General features: G+C 47.7%; 1 protein-coding gene across 1 annotated transcript in view; it reads right to left on the bottom strand.

Annotated features, from left to right (window-relative positions):
* SLC12A4 (solute carrier family 12 member 4) overlaps positions 1-15,090 on the bottom strand; it is a 64,129-nt gene that overhangs the window by 37,150 nt on the left and 11,889 nt on the right. The window contains 2 exon segments of the mRNA XM_020989300.2: positions 3,257-3,270; positions 3,273-3,350. Coding sequence (XP_020844959.1) covers positions 3,257-3,270; positions 3,273-3,350 — 92 coding nt within the window.

Raw genomic sequence — 15,090 nt, 5'->3', positions numbered from 1 at the left:
AATTTCCCAGATTGTAGACTTTGACAGGAGGACAGCACCCTCTCACAGTACAGATGAGGAAGGGAGCAAATGGCAGAAACTGGGTTTTAACTCAGGTTTTCCGACTCCAAATTCCGGGGCAGTGGGGATAAGGTGGGGATAATAACTCTGCTACTACCTGCTCCAGAGTTGTAGTAAGGAAAGTGCTCGGTAACTCTGCAAGGGCTTATTACTACAGTAATCATTAACAATGACTATACGATAATGAAAAAACCAGTGATAAGAATGGTGATAAGAATGACCTGGGCCCAAGAAACCCCCCTTCCAGTTCTAAGCTAGTGGCCCTTCCTTTGGGCGAGGGCTGTTATGCCACCCTGGGCCAGGGTACCGGAGCATCTCCAGCGGTCACATTCCTCCCACCCCTCCCAGGGGCCCGCAGGCTAAGCTGAGGCACTGTAATTGTTACCAATCCATTCGTACAAATGAGTGGTTGTGAAAACCACAGGCCCCAAAGGGGTGCCAGGGCGAGTCGGCACACCTATGGCAAGGCGACACGCGCTCTCCTGGTACAGACTGCCCTGCTGGGCTCCTGCCAGGTCCTCCTCCCAGCTGGGGCTGGGGCATCCTGCCCTCCCCAACCTCAGCCCCGTCTCCTGGCCCTCCCACCTGCAGCAGTGCTACTTCTCCCCAATCCTGCTCCTCACTTTCTCCCCCGCCCCCCCCAGACTCCTTTCCTTCCATGCTCCCCACAGGTACCTGCCATATTATTCACAGCTGCCCCTCCATCTTCCTGGCCCCCTGCTGCTGCCCTTCCCCCCAAGCCCCTGCTAATCTTTTCAATCAACCCCGACTCATAGCCTTTATAATTAGCTTTCAAAAGTCCCCACAGACTAATTCAGGGCTTGCCAAGGAGGACAAGAGAACAGATGAGGCCATTCTCAGTTTCTTGATCTCAATTGATTATCCTGGTCAGATAAGTTGCTTCTGCTAGCCCAGCCCTTCAATTCAGTTCTATTCAACAGACACTTATTAAGCTTCTGCTGTGTGAACACAGTGCTGGACATAGAAGGATTATCATGGACACTGTCCTTGGACACCATTTCAACAGCAGTGCTAGGCCAGAGAGTGGACTAAGGACAAAGGGTGGGGGGGTCCACTGAATGCACCCCAACTCTTCTATGGAAAGAAGCAGAAAAGTCTCCCCTGCTGGTTTCCTTACTCCCTCTTCTGATGACAAATTCTCCTCCTTCCTGTCACGCCCCCACACCTACACGTCCTTCTGGACCTTCTGAACTCTCAAGGTGCGAATTTGACAATGGGAGCCCTGAGAGATCCCCCAGTTGTGACCCTGTGAGCCCCAACAAGGGCCCCTGTCTTCAGCATAAACAACAAGGAGAGGAAGGGATTCCAGCGGGCTTCTTGGGCCGAAGACCCCGGAGACCACCAGCCCTCTCCCCGGCTTCATTCTCCCCAACCTGCCGGCCACAAGTGACACCATGGAACTCTTCTTCCTCGGCTGCCAAGACACTGGCTCGGCTTGGCTCTCCTCCTGCCCTCTCTGGGTGCTCCCTGTATCCCTGCTTTGCTCCTCTTTCTCTCTGTCCCCACTAAACCAAGGCCTCTCCAAGGGCTCTGGCCTCAGCGTGTTTTCTCTTGTCTATGCGCTTTCCCATTCACATCTAGTCCTTTAACAATCACCTCCCTGTAGCTACTCCTACACCTATATTTCTAGCCACCACTGCTCTCCTGAGCCCCCAACTTACTTTCCAACTATCTGATGCTGCTGGACATCTCCACCTGGACATCCTAGTATGTCCAAAGCCACATTAATCACCCTCCCGACCAAACCGCCTTGTTCTTTTTAGACTACTCTTTATTTTAATGGTGCCATTATTCTCCCAAGCCCTCTAGGCTCAAAGCCTTGGAGTCATCTTTGCCTCCTGCCCTCCTCCTCATCCCCCTACCCAAGTAGCTGGCGACTTCTGCCAATCCTTTCTTCAAGAGCTTCTCACATTTATCCCTCCCTTCCCATTCCCACCATCACCACCTTTGCTCAGGCCCTTTGGAAGGTGGTGAATGACCCATGGTCACTCCTGAATGACCTCCTGACCCCCTCCTCTAATCCGTTCTGAGCCTGTTGCCAGATGACCATTTTCCTTGTGTACAGCCCAGAACCTGTCCCTCCCTTGCCTCAAATAACAGGCATAACAGTTAACATTTCTATAATGTTTTCAGGTTTACAAAGCACTTTGCATAGATCACAACCACCTCCTGAAGTAGATTACTGTGTCCATTTTATAGATAAGAATACTGAGGCTGACTGAGGTTAAGTAACTCACCCAGGGTCACACAGCTGGCAAGTGGCTGAGGTCAGATTTGAACTAATGACTTCCTGACTCCTAAATGTCCGCTAAACAAAGTTCAAATTCCCTAGCTCGGCATTCAAAGCCCTACCCAGGCTGATCCCTACCCAGACCACCCTACACAGAGGCTGGACGGTCTCAGCTGTAATGACTCTCCTAGATCTATCATACAACTTCAGCTGTACTACTTCATAGTATCAAAAACCCAGAGAGCTGGAAAAAACTTCAAAGGCCACTGAGTCCAAACTCTCCCTCCCCTATTTTACAGATATGGAAACTGAGGCCCTGGGAGGTTAAGGGACTGGCTCAAGGTGGGGTCTTGACTAGGTGCTGACTCCAGAGCCTGGGTTCTTTCCTTTCCCCAAACAGACCTTGCCCTTTTCTGCTTCCAAATCTTGGCTCACACTATTCCCTTGGCTTATAAGGAAATATTGTGACATCCCCAATCCTACCCTCAATGAGTAGTCCTTTGGGCCTCCCATCCCCCGCCCCTGTTCTGTCTCTGGAAATCTTCCCCACTTTCCAAGCTCAAAAGGTCACCTTTTTCATAAAATCTTTCCCTGATCACCTCAGGGCCTACAGGCTCTCAGTCCACTTCCTTCTCATAGAAGTGACCTTGTCTGTGGGATGGGGTTTATCCTCCCCACTGAAGTCTGCAGGGGCAGGCACTCTACTCTTATCTCTGTATTCTGCCCATCACCTTGCCTTTCACATAGCAGGGGTCGATAAATATTTATTGGATGAATAAGTGAATGAATGAATGAGGAATTAATTCAGGCTCTGAAACTGAGAGAAGAGACAACGAGGATATTCCTACCACTCTTGAACCTCCTTCCCTCCCTCTGGCTTATTAGCAGGAGGTCCAAGTCCTTAGGGGTTTAGATAATAAGGGTGGAGGAAAAGTAACATTTTACCTCAAACAGGGCCAGTTTCTATCATAGTAATCGCTTCCTTTGGTGGCTTCGGAGCAGCTGAGGAAAGGGCTGCTCTCTTTGTGATTGCTATGACCTGCAGAGGGAAAGAGAGGCAATTTTAGAGAGCTGCCCAGAGACCACCCCAACAGGCGTAAGTAAGCGGGAGACCCGGCCCGGGAAGAGGCCACTGGAGCAGAACAGGGAACCTCTGCCCCCACTGGAAGTGTGTGCTTGTAGAGAGTCAAGGGTGGGGGATTCCAGGGAAGGTAAAGGGAGGGAATAAGCATTAATAAAACACCAACTGCATGCCAGGCACTTTTACAAGTGATCCTTACAACACCTCTGGGAGACAGCTGCTATTATCTCCATTTTACATCTGAGGAAACTGAGGCAAACAGGAGTTAAACAACCTGCCCAGGAACACACAGCTAGCAGGTATCTGAGTCCAGATATGAACTCAGTCTTCCTGATTTCAGGTCCAGCGCTCTCTCCAAAGTGCTCCCAGCTGCCTCTAAAATAGGATAGGCTTTGACAGACTCAGCAAAGGCCCGGGAACCACCTCTAAAACCACCCTTGGGCACGCCCAATGACAATGAGGCAAGATGGCCGACTGGACACAGCTGTCTCACACATTCACAGCCACACCAAATTAGCCGAGTGCTAATGTTAGACCCTCTCGCCATGCCACTAAATGTCAATGTCACAAACAGGTCCCGAATGTCACTGCTGTCTATAGCACAGTACAAAGGACACTGGCTTTGGGAATCAGAAGACCTGGGTTTGAATCCTGCTCCTGCTGCTTATTACATGTGAGACCTTGGGCAAGTCACTTCCAGGTCTTGGAGTCCTCCTCCGTAAAAGGAGGAATTTGGGCTGGGTGAGACAATCTCTAGCGCTGTTCCTAGCTCTATATAGTCTCCGCTCCCACCCCCAGGTACCAGCGTTTGCACATGCAGAAGTCACAAGAAATATGCATGGCCCCCAGAGTCTCCAAGTTAAAACTTGTCTTTCAGACAAGCTGCTCAGGCCTCCCGGGCAGTGCTGGCCTGGTGGCTCTGGTGCTACTGACCACTGGCCGGCTGCTTGCTTATCTCTTCTGTTTAGAAGGGGTCCCGGTTGGGTCCAAGTCCCTGTCCTCAGGAGCTTACAATCTACATCAACACGGCACCGTGTTTGGCATTTTATGAACCTCTTGGCTCGTTTGAGTGGCATCTAGTCTGTGGGCAGGGCCCAATTTCTAATTCCAGCTTTGCCAATGGCTCCCTAGATGAGCTGGCAAGCTTTATGCACAAAGGAGTTACTACGTGCCATCATGATTTCCTCCATAGTTCTGCTTGTTGGTAAAAACAGCCGACCTGACCCTGAGTAGGACAAGACCATTTTCACATTCGTTGCCAGGTGACTCCTGCAAGGATGCCCAGGCTCTCTCTCACAGAACAGCTCCCATTTTTATAGATCTTTAAGGTTTGTTTACAAAATGCTTTATTCCCTTCAATGGAGGACGGGGAGGAGCGTGCAACGCAATGGTTATTGGAAGGAATTAGGGATTCTACACCCTGCAAAAGAGAAGGCCTGGTAGGGAAAAGAGGCTCATCTTTGTAGCTCAACCCCAAACCCGCCATCCCTCTGCGTTCTCTCTCCTCACTCTCTCCTTAACCCCTTACAGCTGGCCTCTGACCTTGTTCCACTGAACCGGCTTTCTCCAAAGTCACCTGCGGTCTCTGAGCTGCCAAATCCAATGGTCTCTTCTCCACCTTTTTATCTTGACCTCCACGAGGCCTTTAACACTGCTGACCACTCTCTCCCCCCTGATACTCTCCAGGTCTTCAGGACACCACTCTCTCCTCTCTCTGACCACCCCTCTGTCTCCTTTGCTGGATCCTCCAGATCACGCCCTCTAACCATGGGTGTCCCTCTGGGTTCTGTCCTGGACCCTCTCCTCTTCTCCCTCGACGCTACCTCACTTGGGGATGTCATCAGCTCCCATGGATATAATGACCATCTCTATGCTGATGATTCTCAAATCTACCTTTCCTGCCCTAACCTCTCTGCTCACCTTCAATCTCACATCTCCAGCTGCCATTTATACATCTCAAATTTGATGTCCAGGAGACATGAAACATGTCCAAATCTGAACCCATTATCTTCCCTGCTAAACCCTCCCTGCCTCCATACTTCTCTGTTTCTATAAAGGGCAACACCATCTTTCCATGCCCTCAGGGTTGAAAGGAAGGTGTTATGTGGGGTGCCCCACTACCTCTTACCTGCCATGCTTGATCTGCTGCCAAGGCCTGTCCCTTTCACCCATGCAACATCTTTGGAGTACGCTGTCTTCTCTCCTCTGACACCATTACTATCCAAGTATAGGTCCTCATCACCTCACACCTGGATTATTGCAACAGCTGCTGGGGAGTTTACCTGCCTCAAGTTTCTCCCCACTCCAATCCGTCCTCCCTCCATTCAGCCACCAAAATGATTTTCCTAAAGCACAGTTCACTCCCCTACTCAATAAACTTCAGTGGCTCCCTATTGCCTACAGGATCAAATACAAAATGCTGTTTGGCATTCAAAGCCCTTCATAACCCAGCCCCTCTATTTTCCCAGTCTTCTTACACCTTCCTTCCCAACTCGAACTCTTTGATCCAGTGAGCCTGGCCTCCTGATTGGTTCAGAAACAAGACCCGCCATCTCTTGGCTCTGGGCATTCTCTCTGGCTTGTCCCCCATGCCTGGGATACTCTCCCTCCTCTGCTCCCACTACTGACCTCCCTGGCTTCCTTTAAGTCCCGACTAAAATCCTAACACCTAAAAACAAACAAACAAACGAAAACACTAAAAAAAAAGCGGGGGGGAGCTAGGTGGCACAGTGAATAATAGAGCTCTGGCCTTGGAGTCAGGAGGACCTGAGTTCAAATCCAGCCTCAGACACTTAACACTTACTAGCTGTGTGACCCTGGGCAAGTCATTTAACCCCATTGCCTCACCAAAAAAAAAGGCGAAAAAGAAATAACACTAAAATCCTACCACCTACAGGAAGCCTTTCCCAGCCCCTCTTAATTCTAGTGCCTTCCCTCTCTTAATTACTTCCTATTTATTCTGAATATAGCTTGATGTGTATAGATTTGTTGGCATGGTGTCTCTCCTATTAGATGGTAAGCTCCTTGAGGGCAGGGACCGTTTTTTGCCCTTTTTTGTACCCCCATTGCTTGACACATAATAAATGTTAGATGTTTGATCTTTGAGCATAGAAGAGCCTGTCCGGGAGAAGAGAGATTGAATTTATTTGGCTGGGCACCAGAGGGTACAATTCAGAGCAATGCCTGCAAGTTTGCTCAATTTAAGAAAAAACTCCCTGAAAACTGTTGCTGTTCCAAAGTGGAAGAGGCAGCCCTGGAAGGAGGTAGCTACCCCATCACTGGAGATTTTTCAAGGAGAGGTTGGGTGGGCACTTGTTGAAGGGATTCCATTAGAACATAAACTCCTTAAGAGCAGAGACTGATGCTTATCTTTGGGGGGAGAAAACGGGGGGGGGGCTGCACTGTCTTTGGATGTCTAGTGCCTAGCATACAGTAGGCACTCAATAAATGTTTAAACAGAATTCCTGTTCAGGAGTAAATTGAGGTAGATGATTCCTCCAGGAAGCAAATCCTGCCCCTGCCCCTCTTCTTCTAGGATAGTAGGGGCCACTAAGTGGTATGATGGATAGAGCACCAGGCCTGGAGTCAGGAAGACCTGAGTTCAAATCCAGCCTCAGGCACTTACTAGCTAAGTGACCCTGGGCAAGTCACTTAACCTCTGCCTCAGTTTCTTTATCTGTAAAATGGGGACAATAACAGCCCCTACCTCCCAGGGTTACTGTGAGGATCAAGTAAGATAACAGTCGTAAAGCACTTAGCACATAGTAAACACTATGCAGAGTATCATTACTATACTAAATTTTGAATTTACTTTTCTTTGTTATTTTCCACCCAACTGAATACAAGCTCTTGGAGGGCACGGCCTATTTCATTTTAGCCTTTGTATCACCAGTACCTGGCAGAGTCTGTGGTATCAGTAAGCACTTAATAAATGAATGACTCCCTGGTGGGCAGGGTGGTATAATGGGAAAGAGCATTAGTCTGAGGCACAGCACTCCAGTTCAAAACCTAGCTGCTATTTTGTGGCCTGCATGGCCTGTGAAAGGCAAGTCATGCAACAGCTCTGGGCCTCAGTTTCCCCATCTGTAAAATGGGGGCGGGGCAGGTTGAATTAGACAATATCTAAGCTTCTTTCCAAATTCTAAACAGCCCTGTGGTCTCTTTCCAGCTCTCTCCAGTGTGAAGAGCCCTCCGAGACAAGAATTTGGGAGTATTATTATTATCATTCTTTTTTGAAGATAAGGAAACTCGCACTCAGAAGGGGAGACTTCTGGGTCTGGTAGGTCTAACTCCCTCTTACACTGTGACTCCACTCTAACTCTGAGCTGGGGGTGAAAGGACCGCTACCTGAATGGTAACCTGCATTTCACAGGGCACACACTCCAAAGCCACCCGCCCCAAGGACAGCTCTGTTATTGACTGGTTACTGCTGGTTTCGAACAGGGTAACCTTGACTTGGGAACAGAAGTTGCCTGGGTCTGAACCAGTCAGTGCTGGGAACAGAATCACTCATTATCCACAGCTCCACCTGCGCACCCTGTCCCCTCCATCCGTCTGTCCATCTGTCTGTCCCTCCTTCCCTCCTTTGCTGGCCTGGATGCTCAAGCCACAGAGGAAGCAGATGGAGGAACTATCTCCCCAGCAGGAGCCAGAGGCTTCAAAAGATTGCTCATTTCCCACCTTTTCAACCCAGGCTTCAGCAAGAGCCTGGAACAGACCAGTTTGTGGGTCTGTGTGCATTTCAGATGCGTGACGGTATGTGAGCCTGGGTATCAGACAGGACTGTGCAGTCCTGTCTGCATGGGAGGCTGCAGGATTTTGACCAAAGACCAAATCCTGGTTCTGCTACTTACAATCTGTGTGATCCCATCGGGACAGTCCCTATCTCCCTGCCTCAGTTTCCCTCATTTAGAAAATGAGGATTCAATGAACTCTCTGCCTCAAAGGCGCTCCCTACCCCCCTACAAAGGAGAAAAAGGATTGGTCTGGGCAGTTAAAACTGAGTTCTGGTCCCACCTCTGCTGGGGCACTTGGCGGTTGGGCCTCAGTTTCCTCACCTGTAAAATGAAGCAAGTCTACAATCCCTTCTAGCTCTGAGATTGGATTAAAGAATTCCAAGACAAAAGCTAGGTGCAGACCACACAGGTATGCCAAACAGCACAGGTGACAGAATTTGGGGGTGGAATAGGAAGGGGAAGGCGTGTGAGCCAAATTACATAATATTCTGGGAACGGTTGGTGTGGGTCTCTGTCTCAAAGAGCATTAATAAAACAACCTCCCTAAGGCTAACGGGATAATAATAATTAACAATAGCTCACATTTCTGCAGCACGTTGGCATTGAAAACACAGTCCTGAGAGGTAGGTAGTACAAATATTATCTTCATTTCACAGATGAGAAAACTGAGGCTCAGATCAGTACAGTGCCTAAGGCCAAGGTCACACCTCTAAGAGATGGCAGAATCAGGATGAGAATTCAGGACTCTGTGTCCCAACTTTCTTCCCACAATGTTTCCACCTTTCAGTCAATCAATCAATCAACATTTATTAAGCACCTACTATTTACCAGGCACTGTGCTAAGTGCTGAAGATACAAAGAAGCAGCAAAAGACAGTTTTGCCCTCAAGGGTCTTACAATCTAAGGGCAGGGGCAAAGCAAAATACCGAGGCCAAGAGGACTGGGAGCCATCCCCAAAGGTCTCATGAGGCTAATACCAACACTAGGGTCATCAAAGGCAGCCTGTTCAGGAGGAATGACCTCCTTAGGCCAATAACTCCAAATCCTCTGAGACTCCCACACCTGCCCCAAGTGCCCTCTGAGTTTAGAAAAATCATAGTAAGTTCAGGAAAAGCATCCCATCCCATCCCATCCCATCCCATCCATTGTGGGTATGTCTTGGTGCTCTGGAGAAATCCCCTGGGTGGGGGCAGCAGGGCCAGGAGAAGCTTCTTATAGGGTCACAGATTCACAGCCAGAAGGGCCCTCACAGGTAATCTGGGCCAATCCCCCGATTTCACAGAAAAGGAAACTGAGGCTCAGAGGGGCTAAATGAAGCCACGTAGGTCATATTCTACCTACAGCTCCAAAGCTCTTTCCACAGGACTACACTGTCTCCTCCTGAAGAGAATATCAGAGCTAAATGGGTGGCAATAATAATAATTATGATAGTAGTAATAATAATAATGACTGGCATCGATATAGCACTTTAAAGTTTGTAAAACTTGACAAATATCTCATTTAATCCTCACAGCAACCCTTGGAGGAAGATGCCATTATTATCTCTATTTTAGAGATGAGGAAACTGAGGCTGAGAAAGGATCAGCGATCACCCCAGGGTCACACAGCTAGTAAGTGTCTGAGGATGGCATTTGAACTCAGGACTCCTTAACTCCAAATTCATCATTCTATCTTCTGTGATATCTAGCTGCCTCATTGAGCCCCATTCTTCCATTTCACAGGAAAGGAAACTGAGGTCTAGAAAGAAAAAGGGATTTGCCTGAGGGAACAGTGAGTTTAGAGTGGCTGGTCCTGAGACCTGATTTCCTCACTCCAAGCCTTTGCCTTTGCCATGATGCCTCTCTGGGGCTTCTTTGAGGATTCAATCCCTTATAGGGTTACTCCAGCTGGCCCTTGCCTCCCTCTCATCTCTTTTCTCCCTCGAAATTCCTCCCCTCCCTTCCACATTTCTGGTCCCTGGTAGGAATGGAATCTACATTCCATGGGCAGACTAGCACAATACTAATACTGAGTGGGTGTTTCCCTTCCTCCTTCCCTGATGCTACTGGGGGCAGAGGATGCACCTGTCCCAGTGGCCTGTCAGACCCTAATCCTGAAGGCCCTAGCTGACCCAAGAACTCTGCAGCCTCCCCAGCAGGGCATGGCCAGGCCAGGCTGCCCAGCTACAGCCCTGGTAATAAAGAAAAGATGTAGACACCAATGAGAAGAGACATAGCTAGAGATTGTGAAGAGTCAGCTTTGGAAACAGGAAGGCCTAGATTCAAATCCTGCCTCTGACACATACCAGCTGTGGGACCCTGGGCTAGTCACTTAAACCATCAGTGCCCCCAAACTACAAACTGCAGAGAAGATACAGACCTGTATAGGTAGAGGAAGTTTCCTCCTGGAGGTCCCTTATACTAATGAAATCTCTAATAATAATTACTATCATAGCTACCATTTATATAGTGACTTTTATGTGCAAGGCACTGGGCTAAGCACTTTACAAACATAATAACAATAATAATGGCAGCTAACATTTATGCAGAATTTACTATGTGCAGGCACTGTGCTAAGAACTTTACAAATATACTAGTACCTACTACTACTACTACTACTACTACTACTACTACTACTACTACTACTACTACTACTACTACTACTACTACTACTAATGACAGCTTACAGTTATAAAGAGTTTACTATGTGCCAGGCACTGTGCTAATAACTTCACAAATATAACAAAAACGGTAACGAAGACAATAACAGCAGCTAACATTTACATAGCATTACTGTGGACCAGACACTGTGCTGAGCGCTTTATAGTTACTATCTCAACCAATCCAATCCAAAAAGGAAAACATGCTCCAATACTTCCTGGCTCTCTGATTTCCTCAGCAGCCTTGCTTTTTTTCCTCACAAAGATCTTGACAATCCACAGTTTGGCAGATGGCTTCATGAGTTCTTGTGCCCAAACCTTTCACCAACTCTCTGAATTTTAGCTGCGCTGGTCCTTAGAAAACAGTCTGTATTCAGGCCAACATCTGACGCCTTTCTCATTGGGTAGAAGCTACCACAATCTGCCTTCCACAGGCAGAGTCAGACTTAAATGTGTATCTGTATCATAACAATCAGAAAGAACTTTACAAAGACAAAAGTAAAAACCATTCTTGCCCTCAAGCAGCTTACAGTCTAGGCCAAGGAGACAACATCTACATATATACATGTGTACGCATATAGACAAATAGATATGCCTCCATGTTGTGTACATGCATGTGTATGTATTTATATTTATCATTCACATGTACATACATGTGTGTGTAATAAAACACACATAAATATAGGTGTGTGATAAATATATACACATATAACACAAACAATAACATATAGGCTATCTGTATTGTAGATACATATGTGTAAATATATTTGTACACATGCACATGTGTGTGTATGCATGTGTGTGTGCGTATATCTACAAGTGATTTGGGAGAGAAGGCATTAGCACCTGGAGGAGGGGGACCAGGAAAGGCCTCCTGCAGAAGGTGGCTCTTGATGAAAAGAGAGATTCTGAGAGATTGAGGTAAGGTGTGAAATTCGTTAGCTTTGGAACAGACCTCAGAGATCATTTAGCCCAAGCCCTTTGCTCTACATATGAGGAAACCGAGGCCCCGAGAGGCTGGTTTGCCGAAGCTGTCATAGGTAATTAACAAGTGGCTGAAAATGGGGATTTGAGCCCAAGTCCCCTAGCTCCAGCAGTCTTTGCCTGGAAGGCACTGAGAGAGAAACTGAGGCACAGGATAGGGCAGGGAGCATTCCCTCATGTCAACCTACCCAGGGTCCTGGGCCTGATGAGCACAGGCTCAAACTCCTGCCGAAGCAGCTCAGCCATCCCACCTTCTAGGCAGATAAGGTCACAGAAGGAGCCATCCCTCAGGGTGTCCATAGTGGTCACTGATGCTGCCCAGGGCCTCAAACCTCCTCTACCTATCCCAACATGCCCCCTGGGGGGGGCAGAGAGAAACCCCTCAAGCTTCCTCTATGGCAGCAGCCTGCAACAGCCGGAGGTATTCTGGGATAGCTCCGGGGAAGCAGCCCCCAGAGGTGGGAGGTGGGGGCTGCCATGGCAACAGCGCTGAGGTGTTCCAGCCTGCAAAGGCCTCTCTGTCCACACTGAACTCAAAGCCCTAGGAATGGGGGGCCAGGTGGTATACAGGAGAGGCCTCAAGACCCTTCCTCCTTTATACCCCCAAGAGAATAGCCAGGAAGCCAAATTACAAGGGAGAGCCTGGAAGCGAATCTTAGTTGTGGGACCCTAGGATTTTAGAGGTGGAAGGGGCTTCAAAGGTCATGTAGGCCAGTCCATCCATTTTACAGATGAGGAAACTGAAGTGGGAGTGGGGGGGGAGGGGGAGGAAGAACAGAACAGATTTGACCAATATCACACATGGAGTGAGTGGCAGACCTGGAATTCAAATCCAAGCAAGGCCAAATATTCTGACTCCAAATATGGTCCCCCAATCCTCCCAGTCCAAAGGGGGCATCAGAACAAATTGTGGAAAATGAATGTAACAGAATACTATTGTGCTGTAAGAAACAAATGAGGGATGATTTCAGAGAAAACTAGGAAGGCTCGAGTGAACTGATGCAGAGTGAATAAAGCAGGGGCAGCTAGGTGGTGCAGTGGATACAGCACTGGCCCTGGATTCAGAAGGACCTGAGTTCAAATCCGACCTCACACACATAACACTTACTAGCTATGTGACCCTAGGCAAGTCACTTTAACCCCACTGCCTAGCCAAACAACAACAAAAACAGAGTGAATAAAGCAGAACCAGCAGGACAAGTTATATAACAATAACAACGGAAACACACACGACTTCAAAAGCCTTCCAGGGGTGGGGAACCTGAGGCCTGGAGGCCACATGTGGCCTTCTAGGTCCTCAAGTGCAGGCCTTTGACTGAATCCAAATTTCACAGAACAAATGCCCTTAATAAAAGGAAAAATAAAACTTGGACTCAGTCAAAAGGCTGCACCCAAAGACCTAAAGGGCCCACGTGTGACCTTCAGGATGCGGGTTCCCACCCTTATCAATCTTCTCATCAGCATAATGACCATGTGGTCCTAGAGAACCAATGAGCAACAACACAGAGGTGAGGGACTCAGGAGGTACAATCAGACATATGTATGTGTGTGTGTACACACACACACACACACACACACACACACACACACATACATACACACATATACATACATATATACACATACACACATATATACACACATACATACACATACACACATACACACACATACATGTACACATACACACATACATATATATACACATACATGCATATATACACATATATGTACATACATATATACATACACACATACATACACACATACATACATATATACACACATACATATATATACACACACATACATACATATATATATACACACACATATTTAGAATGTGAATTTGTTTTGCTTGATTGTTTGAATATCTGTTAAAAAAGGATTTTGCTATTTTTTTCCCCCAATGGTGAGGATATAGCAGAAGAGAAAAATTTTTTTTGTTAATTAAAAAAATTTTTTAAAAAAGCATTCCACATCCAAAAAAAAGAAAAGAAAAAAGAAATTTCCCTAAGGACCTAGGCACAATGCCTGAGACAGAGCAGGTGTCAATCAATCAAAGTTAGAGCTTCAAAGAACCTCACAGGTTCAACTTGCCCATTTCATAGATAAAGAAATCAAGGCCCAAGAGGAAAAGGTACTTTACAAGGTCACACAGGTAGTTTCAAACCCAAGTCTTCTGACTCCAAATCCACTGAGCTTAATAAAGGCTTCTTGGCCCCACAGACAGTCAGGCCTTTGGCTCTTAGGCAACTCAAGTTTGCAGCCAAGTACGCTAAGAGGTCAAGTCAACTCTTTATTCTTCGCCAGGGCCTGTATTTAAGCACTGGGGATCCAAGAAGGACAAAAGACTGTCCCTGCTCCAAGGGAGCGAACCATCTAATGTGGTGACCGCATGCAAACAACTATATATAAACAAGCTATCCACAGGATAAATGATTCCCATCAACAGAGGGAAGGCATAAGAATGACAGACTGGAAAAGGTTTTGCAGAGAAGACAGGGTTTTAACTTGGACTTGAAGGAACCCAGGGAAGCCCAGAGGTGGGGACGAAGAGGCAGAGTGTTCTCAGCACGGGGACGGTCATTGACAGTGCCCAGAACAGCAAAGAGGCAGAGCAAGTGTCTCTGGACCCCAGAGTTTATGGAGGCACGTAAGAAGGTGGGAAACGCAAGAGGGAACTGGGTGATGAATGGCTTTAAATACCAGAAGATTTTCTATTTAATCCTAGAGATGACAGGAGCCCTCAGGGCTCCCATGCAAGGCCTTCTCCCTCCTTGCACCCACATCTACTACATCACACAGTCCTTGACCACACTACCCCCCACATCTGGAATCCTGCTGAAGGCCCAGCTTTGAAGCATTCAGCACCAGGTTCATTTCTTCCTCCAGTACCCCAATCAAGCCCCTGTCTTTACCTCTTTCCACCATATTCCTCACCTCCCAGCCCCCAAGTTTTCAATAACAGCTTAACTGCCCTACATGGGATCCCACAGACATGGGTCCCGTCCTTGGTGGGAAATGCAGAAAAAGAAAGCTCAGTACCTGGAATAAACAAGCAGAAACACATAGTGGAGGGTGGGATGGAAAAAACAAGACATGACTGGACCAGACGGCAAATACAAACTGGGATGAAGAACAGGCTCTGTCTTTGGAGGTGTGGGGGGGGGGAAGAAGCTAGCTAAGCATACTCCCAACCTACATGCCGGCAAGTGAGGGCAAGATCTCCTAAAAACCAGAGCCCCTGGCTAGAGAGGGTGCAGGCTGCTTCAGCCTCACCTGCTGCCCCACCCCATCTCATCCCTGCCTTGGGAGAGGCAGAAGTCTAGGTGTGGGG

This window comes from Phascolarctos cinereus, unplaced genomic scaffold, assembly GCF_003287225.1.
Source record: "Phascolarctos cinereus isolate Bilbo 61053 unplaced genomic scaffold, phaCin_HiC Scaffold_2;HRSCAF=192, whole genome shotgun sequence".
Classification (NCBI taxonomy): domain Eukaryota; kingdom Metazoa; phylum Chordata; class Mammalia; order Diprotodontia; family Phascolarctidae; genus Phascolarctos; species Phascolarctos cinereus.
This window is presented reverse-complemented; position numbering and strand designations above follow the sequence as displayed.